The 21958-nt window shown below is 42.2% G+C and overlaps 1 protein-coding gene across 4 annotated transcripts in view; it reads left to right on the top strand.

Annotated features, from left to right (window-relative positions):
• LOC126199070 (aminopeptidase N-like) overlaps window positions 1–21958 on the top strand; it is a 585568-nt gene that overhangs the window by 289868 nt on the left and 273742 nt on the right. For all 4 annotated transcript variants that reach the window (XM_049935786.1, XM_049935785.1, XM_049935787.1 and 1 more), the window contains exons 3-4: window positions 6059–6312; window positions 13927–14103. In XM_049935786.1, coding sequence (XP_049791743.1) covers window positions 6059–6312; window positions 13927–14103 — 431 coding nt within the window. The remainder of the gene's footprint in view (window positions 1–6058; window positions 6313–13926; window positions 14104–21958) is intronic.

The following is a 21958-nucleotide window of genomic DNA, read 5'->3' as shown; positions in this document are numbered from 1 at the left end:
TGCTAAAATATTTTTAAAGCTATGTCTATGAAATTTGGTATCTGACTTCTCAATCCCTAAAAAGTATGTATTTCAGTTCTTTTGGAAATTTAACCCCTTAGGGGGTGAAAAAAAGGACGAACATTTATAAAAACTTATTCCGGTGCATTACAGAAGTATTAAAGCTGAATCTACGGAATTTGCTATATCACTTCTTGTTTAAATAAAGGGAAATATTTGTTATGGGATGAAAGTGTCTATGGACATATTTCAAGAAGAACGAAAAAGGCATGATTAACAAAAAACTTTGGACTCGAACTACCAGAATCGCTTTGTGGTCAGACGACCATGTTTATGAGGCCTTAATTAGCGTGAGAAGTTTAGATGATGGTTGCAGTTTGTGAACATAAAAATTCGATTAAATAAAAACAAAACAAAAATTCTGTGCAGACCATGCAGTCTATGTGCGCCAAACAGGGGGCGCTAAGCTAGTCTGCAAAATACAGTAATCTACATCCATCTGAACCTGCTTGCTGTAGTCAAGGCCCACCTCTGTCTGCGTGTATACCTACTACGTAGAGGACCTGGGTTCAGTTCCCGTTCTGGCACCGGTCTTTCCCTTAGTGGGTGGTCTTGAACGGGCTGTGACTTCCCGCTCCTCCCACAGTACCAGTTGAGGACCTCCTGGAAAGAGGAGTAGCGACTGCAGGGTCTGAAAACTTTACAACGGTGAAGAGTGTAGTGTGCCGACCCGATGGCCATCCACATCGAAAGACGCCATGTGGCAGAGGATGACATGGCGGCCGGTGAGCATGATGTCGTCCTATGGGCCTGACTACGTAGCATTTTAACACGAATTCCTTAGGTCACTTTCTTGTTTGTTCTCCTTATCATGAAGTTGGGCCTCCTGGCCCAGGTAAATTGTTTTGCGAACCGGCGCCCTCCTGTCCGACCCTTAGCAGAAGGAGGAGATTGCTACGGCCAGAAGTCCTCCTTCAGGAGCGACCCACTGAGTGCCGCTTCCCAGAACCACTTACACGGGTCCCTGCACTCGGAATTTATGGCCCCCAATCCACCTCTCTGTTCTCCGGCCTAACTTCCTGATGAGATGGAGACCTTAGGGGCTCACACCCAAACCTCCAGACGTCAGACACTCAAATCGACACCAAGTGTTGTTCGTCGATAGAGTATCAACCAAGACACCTATTTAGTTGGTGATTTGTGTTGTCGCCCAGTAGAATTGGCGTAAACGTTAACTAAAAGTAACACCAGAACTATGGAGCACATCAAGAGCCTGACTGTAACTACCTCTTGTTGCTTCCAAAGGGAAGTTTGTGCAGTGTTATATCCTTGAACCAAGGTTCCTAGGTGCAAACCCCAATAACAACAACATTTTAACTGTATTATGTGTGCACAGGGTGAACATTATTGCACTATATGAAATAAAATTGTCATAAGTTCTGAAAGGTTCGCGCTAGGACTTCCAAATTGCACGGCTGGCAGCAGGACGTGATGGTGATTAGTAGACGGATGCATGGCTTGGTTTAGCGACGAAGCCCAATTTCATTTGAATGGGGCCATCAATAAACAAAAGTGGCTCATTTTGGGTACTATGAATCCGCATTTCGCAATCGAGAAGCCTCTTCATCCTCAACTGGTGACTGTGTAGAGTGCAGTATCCAGTCACGGATTAATCGGTGCGCCGCGCGGTTAGAGGCGCCATGTCACTAAGCATCAGGCCCCTCCCGCCGGAGGTTCGAGTCCTCCCTCGGGCATGGGTGTGAGTGTTGTCCTTAGCGTTACGTTAGTTTGAGTAGTGTTTAAGTCAATGGACCAATGACTTCAGCAGTTTGCTCCCTTAGGAATTCACACACATTTGAACAATCGGTGCGACATTCCTTGATGGCAGAATGACTAACAAACAGTACATGAACGATCGATTAAAGAATAATCAAGTAATTTGTAACATCTAATTCAAAATTTCATTTTCCTTGTAAAGCAGCAAATTCACTGAAGTTCGAATAAATAAATTGGAATTTATCATAATTAAAAAGTTGGAATAATGTTACGAAACAAATTTAGTGATTTTATTATTAATAATCCCAAAGGAATTCTATTTTTGAATAATTTACCACACACATTTTGAAAAAGTGAAAACTGTGTAAAGGATAAGTAAATTCGGCTTTAAATAATTTACCAATGCCAGAGTTGAATCTACTAGGATTTAATTACTATGGATCATTTACTGAGCTTGAAGAAAAACTAGCACATGATGATCCAGGAATAAATTAATTAGATAAAGCTTGTAAAACATGTATCGCCTACAGAAATAATAAACTCTTAGAATCTAGACATCAAGCTGATAAAGAACTTCAGTTAGCTGCAAAAGAAAGAATGCATGAAAATGATTCTTCATTAGGAGAAAGTATAGCTCCAACTGCAGTTAGAGGAATAAGGTACGGGAACGAAAATTAGGCATAGCTTTAAATGTTGTTCCAGCTGAGCAGATCTAAGCATGCATCTTGATAAAACTCGACTTTTAGAACTTAAAAACAATATGTAAATGTGTTAACTACATTTCAAAATTATTATTCCAAGGAAGATATTGAGAAAGTTTTATTAGATTATTCCTCAAAAACATATTTAACAACATACTTAAAAGATTAAAAAACCTATTTATAAAGTATATGTTAAAGAAATTATTGAATTTACTTTTATGACTGGAGGTGAACAAAAAATTTCAATGAAAATGATTTTATGCTTAAACAAGGGCGTGTTGTTGGTGAAAACACAAATATTTAACATTTGATGATTTTGATATTTGGATAGTGTTGTTGACACTTTATAAAAAACTCCTGAAATCCAAGGAATAACAATAGTTTTCTGACAAACTTTATAAAATAACTCCTGAAATCCAAGGAATAAAAATTGTTTTCTGACTATAACATTAAAAGATTCTGTTAAAACTGTTCCATTTTATTTAAGGATAATTGTGTTTGGTGGGATAATTTAATTATTTTTATTGTATATAAATGAAGAACGATAATCACAATTACTGTTTGAAGTACAGGAAGTTTACTTAAACACTTCACCCTCATAGATTAACAACTAAAAATGAAAAACAAAGAATTGAAGACCTTTGTTCAATTTGTAAAACTAAAATGAGTAAATTTATTTAAAAATTTTGTAGGTAAAGGTGTATATATTTGTGAACAAATTATATTAATGATTTACATAAACCAATTTAAAAAAATTTAAACAGAAATGTGTAATTTTCTTTGGAATTGATAATTCATGGCAATCTGATTTAGTCGAAATGGGTTCTCGAAAGTTTAAAGGAATTTCGAAAATAAATAAAGGATATAAATGTTTATTAACTGTTATCGATGTTTTCTCAGATTTTGCTTGGGCAGTTCTAGTTAAAGATAAAACAAGTCAAAATATAGTTAATTCTTTCAAAAAATAATTGAGGCAGAAAAGCCAAAAAATATGCGAAGAGATAATGGTAAAGAATTCTATAATAAAGAATTTCAAGAATTTAAGAAATTTAACATGAATCATTATTCAACTATTGGTGAATCAAAAGAAACTGTAGTTGAATGATTTAATAGACCATTGAAAGAAAAATGTGGAAGAAATTTGCTCTTCAAGGAAATTATGAAAGAGTTGACTTAGTTTCTCAATTAATTGTTGAATATAATAATGCAAAACATTCAACAATAAAATTGCAACTGAAAGATGTAAATAACAAATTAGAAAATCTTCTTGGAAACTGTCTCTGTAACAAATTTGCTAGATATTGAACCTAAATATAAAATTTGTAATAAAGTAAGAATAAACATGAAGGAATTTTTGAAAAGGATATACAAGAAACTGGTCAACAGAAATTTTTGAAAATCATTCTAATCCAATCACATATAAATTGGGAGATTTAAATGGTGAACAAATAAAAGGAAATTTTTATGAACAAGGACTGTTGAAAACGAATTTTCCATATATTATCTTGCTGCAAAAGTTTTAAATAAGGAAAGGTAAATAAAATATATGTCAAAGGGTTAGAGTTTGATATTTCACACAACAGTTGGACAAATAAAACTAAAGTAATTTTTAAAATATTAACAAAAAAATTTATATATGAAACGAGTTTGTTATTAAAAATTTAAATATGTTCATAATTGAATATAATTTTTATTATGCTTATTGTTTTATTAAAGAAGATGAGTTTATTTTGATATTCAAAAAAATGTTAACAAAAATGATTTAATGTCAAAATCATGTGAGAATTTTAAATCTGAGTTAATAGAATCATATGGTTTTAATACATGTAAATTTTGTTTATAAGACGAATATAAAAATTCATATGAATGTCTTTTAAATTTGATTATGGAAAAAAGACTCAGAAATCTAGTTTGATTTTCTAAGAAACGTTTGCAGGATTATATAAGTCATCATGCAGTTGTTCTCATGAATAATTATCCGAAGTATTGAAATAATCTCAATATCAAACAATTCTTAAGTTCTCTTTCATTTGTTGATATAAGTTTACCGAATTTGGTACATAATTAATTCTTAAAAATTCTTCGCAATTTTCATGTCTACTTCTAATAGTATCTATTTGATTTTGTGCATTTTTAATTGTGTTTGAATAACATAATATTCATAAATAAAATCATGTAATCTTAAAATAACATGGTTGGTTTAAATTTTGATCAGTAAATTGAGGACCAACATTTGATAATAACATAAAATGTTGGTACGTTATTAACTAGTGTAACCGTTGGAATGTTGACTGCAAGCATGAAAACCTACATGCATTGCGTCGTACAGGTGCCAGATGTCAGTTTGTGGGATGGAGTTCCATGCTTGTTCCACTTGGTTGGTCAATACAGGGACTGTTAGCGTTGCATATGGTTGACGCTGGAGTTGTCGTCCGTTCATGTCCGTTATGTGCTCGCTTGGAGACAGATCAGCTGATTGACAAGGCGAGGCAACGTGACAACACTCTGTAGAGCATGTTGCGTTACAACAGCAGTATGCAGGCGACCGTCATCATGTTGGAAAACACTCCCTGAAATGATGTTCAGGAATGGCAGTACAACAGTCGAATCACTAGAATGACGGACAGATTTATAGTCAGGCCACGAGAGTGACATACAAAATCTCAGCTGAGACAGTAACCTCAGGTGTATGTCCAGTGTGTCTAGCACACATACAGGTTGCTCGCAGGCCCTCAACTGAACTCCTAAGCAAAGCATGGACATCACTGAGGCAGAACCAGCTTTCATCAGACAAAACGACAGACCTCCACCCTGCCCTCCAATTGACTTTCACATGACATCACCGAAGTCGCAAATGGAGATGGTTTGGGGTAAGTGGAATGAACGCTACAGGACGTCTGACTAGGATCTGTTCTTGAAGTAACCGATTTGTAACAGTTCGTTGTGTAACTGTGGTGCCAACTGCTGCTCAAATTACTGTTGGAGATTCTCTAAGATGCACCAGATCCATATGCCAAACATGATGGTCTTTCCTCTCGGTAGTGCCACGTGCCCGCTCGGAGCCCATCCTTCTTGTGACCGTACCTACCCGTGACAACCGCTGCCAGCAATGGTGTACAGTGATTATGTTGTTGCCAAGTCTTTTTGCAATACCACAGGAGAAATATCCAGCTTCTTGTATGCCTGTTACAGAACCTCATTCAAACGCAATGAGCTGTTGGTAAAGATGTTTGTCGCCTTAAAGGCATTCTTGACTGACATCAAATAACTGTGTCCAGTCTGAAAGGTAACTAACGCCGACGACTTTTACAGTGTGTATTTGAAGCAAACCTGATACACATGTTCATAGTGGTGCTATTAGCGGCACTCTTATGCGACTAGCACTAAGTCTGAACTGACATCGTCTTGTTGAATTAGAAAAGCGTCTGCGAACTTTCGTTTATGTCGCACAACTCCTTCTCTGTGTTGAGGTTTTTTTTTTCAGTGTATCTTCTACTGTAAGGTTCTTCGTAAGAACGCTGGTGACTGCCGCGTCGAATATGGTAAAATCGACAGCACCATCGCTTTTCATCTCCCAACAGATTACACTGCACGCCGGTGATTCAGTGACCATAGACCCAGCTGACATCAGGGTGAGGAGCACTGCTGAGGACGGCAGCGAGCAGGAGTTCACAGTGGACGGCGCGACGCGGGACTGGGACAGCGAGATGGTCAACATATCGCTGGGCACGCAGCTGTCTGGAGAACTGAGCCTGGTCGTGCCATTCCGGTCCCGGCTGCGCACCGACATGGACGGCTTCTACCTCAGCGAGTACCAGGCCGGCGGGCAGACCAGGTCAGCTCCAAAATACTACCACACCTGTTCTCTGTACACTTTCCAAACAAGTGAGCTACAGGCGGAGAAAAATATGAAAACACGTTACCATCCCTAATACAGTGTAGGATACCCATTGACATTCAAAACAGCTTCCAGTCGTTGTGGAATGGATAAATAAGCGTCCTGTACGATTTTCTAGGGAATCCTGTACCGTTTTTCCTGGAAAATGATAGCGAGCTCAGGTGACGGTGATGGAGGTGGACGGAGATCGCGCACCCTTCTTTCCAAAGTAGACCACAGAGGCTGACTAATATTGAGATCTGTGGACTGTGCTGTGGCAATTCGTCCTGGTGCTCACAAAACCAGTTCTGGATCGGGCCCTATAGACTTATAACAAAGCATCAACATTGTGGAACAAAAATTGTACCATTTTGATGGGCCTGATCAGCCAAAATAGTAACGTAATTCTTGGCAGTAATGCGGGCTTGCAAAGTAACCGTGGAGACCATGCAATACAACGATATGGCTGCCCAAACCACCGCCATGTTTTACTCTTGATACGTAAGCTCGACCGGAAATCAGAAACGGTGTAAAATGAGACTCATCTGACCAAATGACTGTCTTCCATTTCTCCACGGTCCGTGTCTCACGACATCCGCAACTTGCTTTCCTGTTATGGGCATTTGCATCACTGACGTGTGGCTCTGAAATTCGAGCTCGCCCTGCAATTCCCCGCTTAGGGGGCCCTCTTCGTGTATTTTGCTTGGTGTTGACTAGCTTCCCAAGTGCAACACTCGGCTTTGATGTGACTTATGCAGCTGTCGTCATCTTGTATTGTATTGTATGTTAACCAGGGACCTAGAAACGACAGAGAGGCCCCATCTCCGCCGCAGCCACAGTGGTCCACATCCTCACGACGACTACCGCAGTCCACTTCACCCCTCCGCCACCACACACCGAACCACTCTTTCAGGGTTATTGTGCGGTTCGGCCCTCAGTGGATCTCCCCAGGGAACGTCTCACACCAGACGAGTGTAACCCCTATGTCTGCGTGGTAAATGGTGGCGTACGCGTACATCTTTGCGCAGCAATCGCCGACATAGTGTATCTGAGGCGGAATAAGGGGAACCAGCCCGCATTCGCCGAGGCAGATGGAAAACCGCCTAAAAACCATCCACAGACTGGCCGGCTCACCGGACCCCGACACAAGTCCGCCAGGCGGATTCGTGCCGGGGACCAGGCACTCCTTCCCAATCCGGAAAGCCTTGCGTTAGACTGAACGGCTAACCAGGCGGGCTATCGTCATCTTGCTTATCATTACAATCCTCTTTCTGTCGGAAGACGCGGAAGTTGAATACGCGCCAGAGGGTACGCACCTGGATACCCACTAGGGGCCTCTGTTCTCCGCCACGAGCCTCGCCGCGCCGCTCTCCGAGGAAACGTTAGCGACAGCCGCCATTTGCACGAGCCCCGCCATTTAGCCCCCTCCACACCTACCCCCCGCCACACCCACCAAGAGCGCATCAATATGATCTTTGGTTGCCTCGTCGCTGTCGTGTTTTTGTTCGTCGTTTTTTGTTTTGCCGCCGTTGTTCATACTAGCAGTGTTGTGCTGTTAGAACTTCTTAGCAGTTTGTGTAATACCGTCAAAATGAAACATAGATATGCACTCTCAATAAAGTTACCATACACAAGGTGTCTAATCTTGACTATTGTGGCCAACTGCTGTCAAAACTGATATCTAACAGACTGGTATCTAACAGACATTAAAGTACGATAACATGTGTTGGAATGACACTGACGAAATTATGTACATATGTCTAACAATAGGCAGCTCCAAAGCTCTCAAACACTGAAGAAGAATTCAAAGTAACCTGGTGTCTGCTGTAAGCAAGCCGTCATAAGAGTTCACAAGTACAAATTCACCCATTATACAGGCAAATATTAATCAAGAATGTCACTGTATAAATATCTGACTGCTTGCATTACACATTTCTACATTATCCCACTCTTATATTCTTTAGCCTAAATAAGGTAATCAGAAACAAACAAAGACATTGACTTTGCCTTGTTTATGCACAATATTGACTTTAGACCATCGAGATAATGGACAGCATCCTTGGCGATACTATCGATTAATATTTCCCAACAGAATTTCTTTCACTACGCGATGTGACGGAAATTTGCGCTCACAGCATTTAACAAATATCAGATTTTTTGATACAGTGCAGATGAAAGCTCATGAAATAAAAAAGACAGTGTGGATACCATTTTTATTTTTCATTCTTATTGATGATTTTTCAACTCGAATATTCAATGAACATATTTCTAATTCTTTTCACAATGGTACTGGAAAAACTGTATTTCGCACTAACTACTGATTTTCTCCCTTGTTATGACTGGCATAGCTGTGATACGAACAACTTTGATGTTCGAACATGCGACAGACCATGCGCGGAGCTTAGGATATGGATTGGTGTGGAGGGGGTGATTGGGCGGGACTTGTGAACCGTCCGGGGCCGTCGCTAACGTTACGTCGCTCTCCGTGCCACGCCAAGTCCGCGGCCGATCGCGTTTCCCGCGGGCGCGCACCGCTACCCCGGCAGTCTGGTACTCGCCGTAGCTCGCGTGTGCACCTCGGACGTACTGCGTTCCAGTTCCCGGTGTTGAGATGCGTGCCGCCGTTGTTTGGCAGTGTTCCTGCGTTATTGTTGTCTCCCCGTGTCCATCACCTCAGTTCTTGCTCGCTCGCCTCGTGTTATGTCCTCGTCGGTCGTAGTGTCTGTCGTCCCCTACTCGTTCGCCTCTCCCGTCTGTCCGTCAGCCGCACCCCCGCCTGGCGGCTTCGCGCCTCTCTTCTCTGCCGCGCACCGCTCGCAGGTCGTTCCCGGCTGTAACACTCTTCTGTCATAAGTTTCCTTTAATTTACGTCTATGGTCACAACCTTTTTTGTTAACAGATTACCGGTTTCGGACTTTAATGACCATCATTCAGATCTGTTTCATAAAAACAAAGTCCTAATGTACGGCAGCCATAGTGGCATCGTCAAATGTTAAATGCGGAATCAGCACCAGCGACGATGTCGCACCTTGTGACACTCTTCCTCGACCGTCCTTCATTCTCACTCGACACACACTTTCGTCCGCGTTGTGATTTAGTTGACGTGATGCCTCTTCAAATACCTAACACTTTGGTTCCTGTGGTTATGGAAGCACCCTTCATACGAGCGACAACAATTCGGGCACGTCCGAGTTCACTTAGGTCCCACACGATCCACTCACAGCTACACGGAACGCTGTTGTGTCCACGACTGGCACTTAAGACGTGTCAAATGTGACAATGCAAACGGCGTGCTCGGTTAGATTCTGCATTTATGTTTAAGTACACATTTCTCGCAGTATTTCCATATTTTTGTCCAACCCGTGTATCTTCAGGCCCGAGTATATAGATAGGGGATCCCTAAGCCATAGACTTTTCGCACTACCTCACTCACCCTCCTCCATTCATTTCTTTTCATTTTTGTTCTTTCAAGTGTCTACACTACTGGCCATTAAAATTGCTAGACCAAGAAGAAATGCAGTTGATAAACGGGTGTTCATTGGACAAATATACTAGAACTGACATGTGATTACATTTACAAGCAATTTGGGTTCATAGGTCGTGAGAAATCAGTACCCAGAATAAGCACCTCTGGCCGTAATGACGGCCTTAATACGCCTGGGCATTGAGTCAGAGCTTGAATGACGTGTACAGGTACAGCTGCCCATGCAGCTTCAACGCGATACCACAGTTCATCAAGAGAAGTGATTGGCGTATTGTGACGAGACAGCTGTTCGGCCACCATTGACCAGACGTTTCCCATTGGTGAGAGATCTGGAGAATGTGCTGGCCAGGGCAGCAGTGGAACATACAGCACCTGCAACATGCGGTCGTGCATTAGCATTATCCTATTGCAATGTAGGGTTTCCCAGGGATCGAATGAAGGGTAGAGCCACGGGTCGTGACACATCTGAAATGTAACGTCCACTGTTCAAAGTGCCGTCAATGCGAACAAGAGATGACTGAGACGTGTAACCAATGGCACCCCATACCATCACGCCAGGTGATACGCTAGTATGGCGATGACGAATACACGGTTCCAATGTGCGTTCACCGTGATGTCAGCAAACACGGATGCGACCATCATGATGCTGTAAACAGAACCTGGATTCATCCGAAAAAATGACGTTTTGCCAGGTGATACGCTAGTATGGCGATGACGAATACACGGTTCCAATGTGCGTTCACCGTGATGTCAGCAAACACGGATGCGACCATCATGATGCTGTAAACAGAACCTGGATTCATCCGAAAAAATGACGTTTTGCCATTCGTACACCCAGGTTCGTCGTTGAGTACACCATCGCAGGCGCTCCGGTCCGTGATGCAGCGTCCAGGATAACCGCAGCCGTGGTCTCCGAGCTGATAGTCCATGCTGCTGCAAACGTCGTAGAACTGTTCGTACAGATGGTTGTTGTCTTGCAAACGTCCCCATCTGTTGACTCAGGGATCGAGACGTGGCTGCACGATCCGTTACAGCCATGCGGATAAGATACCTGTCATCTCGACTGCTAGTGATACGAGGCCGTTGGGATCCAGCACGGCGTTCCGTATTACCCTCCTGAACCCACCGATTCCACTTTCTGCTAACAGTCATTGGATCTCGACCAATGCGAGCAGCAATGTCGCGATACGATAAACCGCAATCGCGATAGGCTACAATCCGACCTTTATCAAAGTCGGAAACTTGATGATACGCATTTCTACTCCTTACACGAGGCATCACAACAACGTTTCACCAGGCAACGCCGGTCAACTGCTGTTTGTGTATGAGAAATCGGTTGGAAACTTTCCTCATGTCAGCACGTTGTAGGTGTCGCCACCGGCGCTAACCTTGTGTCAATGCTCTGAAAAGCTAATCTTTTGCATATCACAGCGCGTCTGTAGCACGTCATCTTCGTGGTGCAGCAATTTTAATGGCCAGTAGTGTAATTGATTGGACTACACACTTTCAAATTCTGGAGGTAACAGTGGTAAAACAAAAGGAGCGAAAGACTATCTACAGTTGCAAGAACTCCGGAAAGTAGAAATGATGTAACCACTTTTTAAATAACTCTTCTGTATTTTGTTGCCCGTGTACAGGGTGTTTCCGTAAGAGCGTGCAGAAACCTAACAGGACATAAAGAACGCTCCACTGAACAATTTCAGGCAGGGAACCTGGGTCCAAGTAGCCAGCTTAAGGAGATGTGGAAGTAAACTTGTCTACCGCTTTGTTTACCCCCAGCAGAGAGTCTATGAGTAATAATAGAAGCAGACCTAAGTTGAACTGCACACACAAGAAGATATCATCATCTCTCCATGCCATACGGAACTATAAAAAGTTCTTCCCGTTTGAACTGAAGAACAACTTTGTGTAAACCCTCAATGCTTCCAATTACTGAGTACAAAAATTTTATCCTGCAATCTTTCTGAGGATCTGGCTATGCATGCGTATGTTACAGTAGTTATATCTGTGGTGCTGGACTCTATGATCACACTTCACCATGACATGCACAGCTATCCTAGCTGCCTGCAGACAAGCGCATAGATTTTCGTGTTCTTTTTCTCCTGTACTGTCATGCGAACGAAAACTGTCCCCCATCTCTCTCCACGACCTTAATGCTCTTGTCCGAACAACATGGCAGAATCACCTGTTCCCATCAGAGCAAAAAAAAAAAATTATGTCCTACTCCATCGTTCATGTGTTTCCTCAAAGTCCTTTTCAGCAGTAAGGATTCAACTCTGGACCAACCTCCCACATTATAACACGGAACTGAGTAACGTATGCAGCTTCAGAAGACAGTTAATGACATGTCATTTCAGTGAGAAACAGACATTCGCTAATGAAAATGGCAGAGACCATTATTATTAGTAACTGCCATCAATTATTTGCCGCATAAGGTTCCTCAGTCTGTGGTCTGCTACACAGATGACGCAACGATAATTGCAACTAACCAGGACATATCAGTGTTACAAGTGTCACTGGAATAACTAAATGCTGCAGTAAAACTGTTCTCCTCTAACAAACTGCCGTGTAATCCTGACAGAACCCAGGATCTTCTGTTAGGACTACCTAATGATATAGAAACTACAACAGTTAAACTATTAGGATTCCATATTGACTCCTAATTGAGCTGGAGCGAACACATCAGTCACACCTCCAAAAGAATATCAAGGGTAACATACCTAACATGGAAACTGAGAGTTTTAGTTACTCCTAACCATTTAAGATTGACATGTTGTGGACTGTACCAGTCTCACATTTCTTATGGACTGCTAGTAATGGGCCAGGGTCACTGTACACATATAAGTGATATACTGAAGATACAAAAAAAAGTCATAAGAGAAATTGATACCGCTGGTCCAACAGATCACTGCCGACCTCTGTTTAGAAAACTCAATACATTTACAACTATATATATATATATATATATATATATATATATATATATATATATATATATGTGTGTGTGTGTGTGTGTGTGTGTGTGTGTGTGTGTGTGTGTGTGTGGGCTCTCTCTCTCTCTCTCTCTCTCTCTCTCTCTATATATATATATATATATATATATATATATATATATATATATATATATATATATATTACAACAAATATCAAAGAAACTCATATAAGAGGAAATACACACTAACACAGAGGAAAACTTGAAATGGATATTCCGAGACGCAGACCAGTAAAAAGAGCCCACTCACCCACACTCAACTCCCTAAAAATCTCTAACAGATTACCACTTTCAGTGTGGTCTATGCCTCCTCAATTATTTCAAAGAAAACTGTACAGCTGGATGGCTTAAAATCCATTTTATAATATAACAATTTTTTGATGAAAAAATGTGAACAGTTGTTAAAATTTAAAATAAATGGCTAAATGCTTGTAGCTGTGTCTGTAATTCAGTATGAATTCTTGTAATTGTGAATATAATTAAGTATAAATATCTGTGATTGAGCATGTAATAAAGTATACCAAACATATGTTAAAACTTAAAGTGTACAGTTAACATATGTTATTGTACATGCAATTAAACATATCAGTGTTATTTATAACACATAAAGCGTATGCCATTGTGTTAAAGGTCAACAGCGAATGAAGATGTATCTACTAAAGCGACGATAATGACTACCATTCTCCCTGTGTATGCACCAGTTACCCTTGAACGTCCTTCATTCCAATCAGATCTTTCTACCGGTATTCTTAGCTGGTGCAGTATCCTCTAATTTCCTTTTCCCAGAATCGCTGTAGCAGAAAACATCTATCTTGTACACCTAAAAATTCTCTTCATATCTGCCACTATAATTGTTATTAATGGCTGAAAATAACCCGCTTCCCTAAAGTACAGTATATAAGAGTGTGATTTGATGTAAAGACTTTACATGTAGGATATTAGTCCAAATAGAAAAAAACGAAATGAAAAGTCGTTCACTGCAGGTTTTTTGGCCATTATTACATTTATAAAACCACTGATAGAAAATTAAACCTGAATTTTCTATCAGTGGTTTTATAAATGTCGGTCGCCATTCTGTAGCTGAGTCGCTTTGCAGGTACCTGGCGGCGACGCAGTTCGCCCCCATGAGCGCCCGCAAGGCGTTCCCCTGCTTCGACGAGCCAGCGCTCAAGGCCAACTTCAGCGTGGCGGTGTACCCGCCCGCCGGCTACGGCGCGCTCTCCAACGGCGCCCTCGACTCGGCGCCAGCTGCCGCCACCCGCCACACTCGCAGGTACGCCCTCGAAAAATGTGCTGAGTAAGTAAACAACAGGTCGAGGGCCAGAATAGGAAGACTGGAGTAATTGGTGAAATTCCGCAATAAATACCACGACCAGTAACATATATCCTGACACAAGTGTAAGAATAACAGGAAACAACGTGTTTACAGATGTCTAAAGATAGTTGTCCTCATGAGTCAAATGGTTCAAATGGCTCTGAGCACTATGGGACTTAACATCTATGGTCATCAGTCCCCTAGAACTTAGAACTACTTAAACCTAACTAACGTAAGAACATCACACGCATCCATGACCGAGTCAAGATTCGAACCTGCGTCCGTAGCGGTCACGCGGTTCCAGACTGAAGCGCCTAGAGCCGCACGGCCACACCGGCTGGCAACAATGAGTCGCACACTAGCTCTCTGTTACTATGTACTGACAACTGAAGTAGCTCTGTGGTTTGTTTCCAACAATAGGGCATTTCTGAAATTGTTATGACTTGCAAATAATACACAGCACTGCAAAATGGAAAGAAAAACTACACCAAAACGAAGGGAGAGAGGTGAAGGTAGAAGGAATAAACGAGGTGGCGAAGGAATGGAATACACTCGAAAAGACGATAGTGCTAGCTAAAGAGGCTCCCAAGCACCTTGTTAAAGTTGAAAATCTGATTGTGTGTAATTTTCATTTTGGCTGGAGCAATAGTCACGGTAATTTTTTTAATGATGTTACCGCCTTTTGACAGTAACAATTTTTATTTTATTGGTAAACGATCCACAGTTCGGCCATAGGCCATTTCCAAGTACAGTAACTTATTTATATGTCAAAAGATATCAGGCTGGTATGATATGGAGCGCAATCTGGACCGTATAACAATAGAATAAAAATTGTTGCAGTCAAATGGCTTCAACATCATTAAACAAAATATTTGTGTGTGTGTGTGTGTGTATGTGTTTGTGTAAGGTGACACACACTGGTACCACATCTGAAAAAATACTCCATCAAGGAACACATCAATCAGCAGAATGATGCCCCTACAGGAATGCTGCAATGAATGACGTGGCATTGTTAGGTTCTGAAGGAGCCGAGTGTTGCCGCGGGCCGAAGGGTGGGACGGGAAGGTTTGTCACCCTGCTCGCCCCACCACTGGCTCGCTGCCCGTCCATGTCGAATACTGGCAACTGTGCTACCAGCCGTCAGAGCTCTTCCCTCGACTTTCGGAGTATAGAAAGCAGGAGACCCCAGGTTCGATTTCCAGCCTCGGTACAAATTTTCACTCGCTGCTTCAGCCTACACACAAAAAAAGTCGCATTAAAATACAGGGTGATTCAAAAAGAATAGCACAACTTTAGGAATTTAAAACTCTGCAACGACAAAAGGCAGAGCTAAGCACTATCTGTCGGCGAATTAAGGGAGCTATCAAGTTTCATTTAGTTGTACATTTGTTCGCTTGAGGCGCTGTTGACTAGGCGTCAGCGTCAGTTGATGCTAAGATGGCGACCGCTCAACAGAAAGCTTTTTGTGTTATTGAGTACGGCAGAAGTGAATCGACGACAGTTGTTCAGCGTGCATTTCGAACGAAGTATGGTGTTAAACCTCCTGATAGGTGGTTATTAAACGTTGGTATAAACCTGAACGTCAACTACCTGAGGCGATGGATCGGCTGCCAGGCAGCCCGTGACAGAGCACTTCATCACTGGCCTCCAAGAAGCCCTGATCTTACCCCTGCGATTTTTTCTTATGGGGGTATGTTAAGGATATGGTGTTTCGGCCACCTCTCCCAGCCACCATTGATGATTTGAAACGAGAAATAACAGCAGCTATCCAAACTGTTACGCCTGATATGCTACAGAGAGTGTGGAACGAGTTGGAGTATCGGGTTGATATTGCTCGTGTGTAAAAAACATTTTTAAATACTCTTTATAATGATGTATAACAGAAGGTTATATTATGTTTCTTTCATTAAATACACATTTTTAAAGTTGTGGTATTCTTTTTGAATCACCCTGTACTTCAAGGATATGTACATTGATTCCGAGCCTTATAATAAACGTTAAAGTGACAGTCGAGGTTGGTTACAATGGACCTAGGGATGTTCAGGAGCGTAGAAATCTTTAGTACAGACGTATGACACAAGTGTCACCCAATAACCAGACCACTGAATTCTGCGGAGCACCCCATTCAGCTCTCTTGGCAGTATGTGGCAGCACAATGCACCTAATACGGAAAACGTATGTTTTTGTGGATGTCCGGATACTTTTGATGACATAGTGTAGTCTTTGGTATCTTCGCTACTGCTGCCCTCATCGTCTGATATAGAAATTACAATAATATGAACAGATTCGTCTCTTACACATTCTTCTATGTTTGACCTTGTAATTTCTTTCCACACATCGTTCACGACGTTCTTCCAGTTTTCTGGCGTCATTCGTGTGACAGCCTTATTTACCAGCCTCTCTGTCTCGCAACGTAAAGGTTTTGTTTCGCTCCGTAACATATTTTATTTAAGCCCAGACGAGTTCCGTTGCGTTGTAATGGCAGTGGTGCGGTGGAAGACGTATAACCTTGGGGCCGTGGTTCTCTGCTGATGTATCAGTCACTTAATGCGTCTTCTGTGGCTTGTATTGTTTCACTAACTCCAGACGTTCTCCTTTCTGCATATTCTATTCAAAGCCTATTTTATTATCTTTCAAGCAGCTGACTATTGAAAGTCTCTCCTTGCAGCAACCGTTGGTGCCTTATTTAATTGTACAGAATGGTATGGCGCATTGTCCATTACAAAAACCCTACCAGAACTGACGTTTGGTAGCAAACAAGTAACGAACCAGTCTTTGAATGTATCTGTATTCATCTCCTTGTGGTAGTCGACAGTTTTTTTTTTTTTACTGAAACATCATCACAGCACCGGGCACAAAACCGTTCATAGAGGCAGCATGAACTATAATTAGTCGCCCTTCGAAACCAATTGGCACATAGTCCCATGGCACGTGTCGTCTGTCCAGGCGACGGAACGTGCATGACGCACGTTGATCTATGTTTCGTCAATGCATATTACATTTTCCTGATTCATTGCTAGCAACTCGCGCAGGAAACGACGTCTCCATGCTACAGTGTCTCAGTGTCCCATTAATACCTTTGTCCTCAGAACTTTTTCCAACGGAAGCCAATTTTTTTCAAAACAATGGAGAGACTCGTTATTCTGCCTGTGAACAAACCACTGTCTGACAGTGTTGCCATCAACTTTTTTAGTATTGGATACTCCTTTCTGCTGTAGTATGCATATATGTGTTGCCTGATAGCACTTTTGTCAAAGTTGTCTGTTTCAGTTGCACGACACGGTCTCTTCCTTGACTTTCCAGGCGTCACAGTAACAAGGCTCGTAGCAGAATTGGCAGCCTCTTTATCATTTGTGACTCTCTTCACTGTCGCTGCAGAGATGTTGAATGCTTCTGCCACCATTATGCCTTTCCCTTTCAAAGTAAACGGGCAATCAGTACACAAATTCGAATGCTTCGCATTTCAGCGTAGCTCCTTCCCCAAAAGGCCTATTCTCTGCACTACAGGCAGCTATTTTCCACTTATACTCACTTTTACACTCATACACATGGCAAGAAACTCACAGAAGTATCAGAATGGACACGTACACACACGGGCCTGAAAGTAGCACTTGCCGCAACTCACTGAAAGTAGCGGTCGCCCAGCGCTACGGCAACACTGGGGAGTTGCCACGTAATGTAAACAAAAGCTCACGATCTGATTGGCCGCCGTGGGTGCGCGAAGCACGTGCCCCAAGGCCACGTCAACTGTCAGAGCTCTTCTCTCGCCTTATGGAGTACAGGCGGGTGCGTTAGCCACTGAGCCACCTCAGCACAGTGGCTCACTAAACTTGCACGCCTCCCTCCTGCATCCAAATTCTCACTGCTGCCTCACTCTAAATTCCCCTCCACACACTAACAGAATTGCCGGGGGCCACCATGTTCTGGAATAGCACCGCAGCGTCGAACCAAGTGGGGGATCCAGCCTGCAGCCCAGGTGCAGGTACTTATACAAATGAAATGGATACTGTTCATGCCTAACTTGGAATTTAAAGTAGTCTGGGGCGGCAGAGAGAACTCGGATCGATGAAGGAGGCATGCCAGGGTAGTGCGTGCAGCTGTGTGAACCATTGTGCTGAGGTGACAAATGCACCCACCTAGTATGCAGGAGACCCCGGGTTCGATCCCTTGCCTCAGTACAAATTTTCACTCGCCGCTTTAGTCTGTGTGGAAAAAATCAGATCTGTAGGAGTCCAGTAAAGTCTCTGAACTGTGTCATTTCATTTCTATTTTAATGTGTTTAATTTATAATTGTAACGGATTTCGTATCAACAAAAATCATCGTTCTCATTACGAGGTTAGAGCTAACTTCTTGCGTGGAATTATCTACTCACCTTACAGAAAAGACGCTCTTTTATATCTTGCGATCGTGATTCTGCTCGCATTGAGAAACGAAAAACGATCACTGTGTGTGAAGTTCCGAAAGATTTAGTTAGGCTCATCTCTGAATCTACATGCACACCACCATTCACAGTGACTCTAGCGCACGGAAGAATTGCTGGAAAAAATATGAAATTCGCCAGTGTATTTTTATTTGTATTAAAGCCATTGCACACGAAACGTTCCATTTTCTTCAAATTTTGTATTAACTTTGTTCTTAAACCTACTGCTGAAAAATAAAAACATATATATGACATAAAACTGTGTAGTTTATGTATTGTGTTGCGATCCCCAACTTTTATGCTGCTTCTCTAAAACTGCTATAGGCATTTTATTGATTATATGGAAATCAGATTTTTAGCGGCAGACCCGGTGTTTATTTGCATGCCACAAATATTTACTCACCTCTGAAAACATTATGGAGGGTTCGATTTCTGTCAGGTGTGGTAGGATACTTTTTATTAGAGGGGCATGAACTACAGCACATGACAGTTGGGAGGGTCATGTCAACAGAAACAGAGAGACGTGGAGCAAGAGAGAGAGAGAGAGAGAGAGAGAGCGGAGGGGGAAGGAAGGGGGAAGGAACTGAAATGTGACAGGGATGAGACCGCCGATAAGAGAGGGTAAGGACCTAATCAACCTTTCACGGAACGTGAAAATGTACGTGGGCGGATACCTGGTGACGTCACAGGGAGGAATTCCACGTTCCACTACATTGCAAAGCGCGAAATGAAGAATCTGGCAAGCGAAATTTTTGCCTCGTGCACAGGAGCGTGGCCAATACGATTGCAGCGTCAGTTGTACGTCACAATTATAACTAGAAGCCGCCATATTGTCTGAATTTAAATTCCCGCCTGATATGTATATAAGCCGTTTCAAAGCATCAGCAGATTGTCGATTTCTCGAGACCGCGTCCTTTTAGCTACGATTTGTTGCTTATAAGGATAATTACCCCCCCTCCCCCCATCAACCATAGACCTTGCCGTTGGTGGGGAGGCTTGCGTGCCTCAGCGATACAGATAGCCGTACCGTAGGTGCAACCACAACGGAGGGGTATCTGTTGAGAGCCCAGACAAACGTATGGTTACTGAAGAGGGGCAGCAGCCTTTTCAGTAGTTGCAGGGGCAACAGTCTGGATGATTGACTGATCTGGCTTTGTAACACTAACCAAAACGGCCTTGCTATGCTGGTACTGCAAACGGCTGAAAGCAAGGGGAAACTACGGCCGTAATTTTTCCCGAGGGCATGCAGCTTTATTGTATGGATAAATGATGATGGCGTCCTCTTGAGTAAAATATTCCGAAGGTAAAATAGTCCCCCATTCGGATCTCCGGGCGGGGACTACTAGGGAGGACGTCGTTATCAGGAGAAAGAAAACTGGCGTTCTACGCATCGGAGCGTGGAATGTCAGATCCCTTAATCGGGCAAGTAGGTTAGAAAATTTAAAAAGGGAAATGGATAGGTTAAAGTTGGATATAGTAGGAATTAGTGAAGTTCGGTGGCAGGAGGAACAAGACTTCGGTCAGGTGAATTCAGGGTTATAAATACAAAATCAAATAGGGGTAATGCAGGAGTAGGTTTAATAATGAATAAAACAATAGGAATGCGGGTAAGCTACTACAAACAGCACAGCGAACGCATTGTTGTGGCCAAAATAGACACGAGGCCCACGCCTACGACAATAGTACAAGTCTATATGCCAACTAGCTCTGCAGATGATGAAGAAATTGAAGAAATGTATGATGAAATAAAAGAAATTATTGAGATAGTGAAGGGAACGAAAATTTAGTAGTCATGGGTGACTGGAAATCGGTAGTAGGAAAAGGGAGAGAAGGAAACGTAGTAGGTGAATATGGATTGGGGGTAAGAAATGAAAGAGGAAGCCGCCTGGTGGAATTTTGCACAGAGCACAACTTAATCATAGCTAACACTTGGTTCAAGAATCATAAAAGAAGGTTGTATACATGGAAGAATCCTGGAGATACTAGAAGGTATCAGAGAGATTATATAATGGTAAGACAGGGATTTAGGGACCAGGTATTAAATTCTAAGACATTTCCAGGGGCAGATGTGGACTCTGACCACAATCTATTGGTTATGAACTGTAGATTAAAACTGAAGAAACTGCAAAAAGGTGGGAATTTGAGGAGATGGGACCTGGATAAACTGAAAGAACCAGAGGTTGTACAGAGTTTCAGGGAGAGCATAAGGGAACAATTGACAAGAATATGGGAAAGAAATACAGTAGAAGAAGAATGGGTAGCTTTGAGGGATGAAGTAGTGAAGGCAGCAGAGGATCATGTAGGTAAAAAGACGAGGGCTAGTAGAAATCCTTGGGTTTCAGAAGAAATATTGAATTTAACTGACGAAAGGAGAAAATATAAAAATGCGGTAAATGAAGCAGGCAAAAAGGAATACAAACGACTCAAACATGAGATCGACAGGAAGTGCAAAATGGCTAAGCAGGCATGGCTAGAGGACAAATGTAAGCATGTAGAGGCTTATCTCATGAGGGGTAAGATAGATACTGCCTACAGGAAAATTAAAGAGACCTTTGGAGAAAGGAGAACGACTTGTATGAATATCAAGAGCTCAGATGGGAACCCAGTTCTAAGCAAAGAAGGGAAAGCAGAAAGGTTGAAGGAGTATATAGAGGGTCTATACAAGGGCGATGTACTTGAGGGCAATGTTATAGAAATGGGAGAGGATGTAGATGAAGATGAAATGGGGATACGATACTGCGTGAAGAGTTTGATAGAGCACTGAAAGACCTAAGTCGAAACAAGGCCCTGGGAGTAGACAACAGTCCATTGGAACTACTGACAGCCACGGGAGAGCCAATCCTGACAAAACTCTATCATCTGGTGAGCAAAATGTATGAGACAGACGAAATGCCCTCAGACTTCGAGAAGAATATAATAATTCCAATCCCAAAGAAAGTCACGGCTGCAAAATACTAACGCGAATTATTTACAGACGAATGGGAAAACTGGTAGAAGCTGACATTGGGGAAGATCAGTTTGGATTCCGTAGAAATATGGGAACACGTGAGGCAATGCTGACGCTACGACTTATTTTAGAAGCTAGATTAAGAAAAGGCAAACCTACGTTTCAAGCATTTGTAGACTTAGAGAAAGCTTTTGACAATGTTGACTGGAATACTCTCTTTCAAATTCTGAATGTGGCAGGGGTAAAAAACAGGGAGCGAAAGGCTATTTACTTGTACAGAAACCAGATGGCAGTTATAAGAGTCGAGGGACATCAAAGGGAAACAGTGGTTGGGAAGGGAGTGAGACAGGGTTGTTGCCTATCCCCAATGTTATTCAATCTGTATATTGAGCAAGCAGTAAAGGAAACAAAAGAAAAATTCGGAGTAGGTATTAAAATCCATTGA

This window comes from Schistocerca nitens, chromosome 8 (genome assembly GCF_023898315.1).
Source record: "Schistocerca nitens isolate TAMUIC-IGC-003100 chromosome 8, iqSchNite1.1, whole genome shotgun sequence".
NCBI lineage: Eukaryota > Metazoa > Arthropoda > Insecta > Orthoptera > Acrididae > Schistocerca > Schistocerca nitens.
The sequence above is the reverse complement of the archived record's forward strand: the minus strand, read 5'-3'. Positions and strand labels throughout refer to the sequence as shown.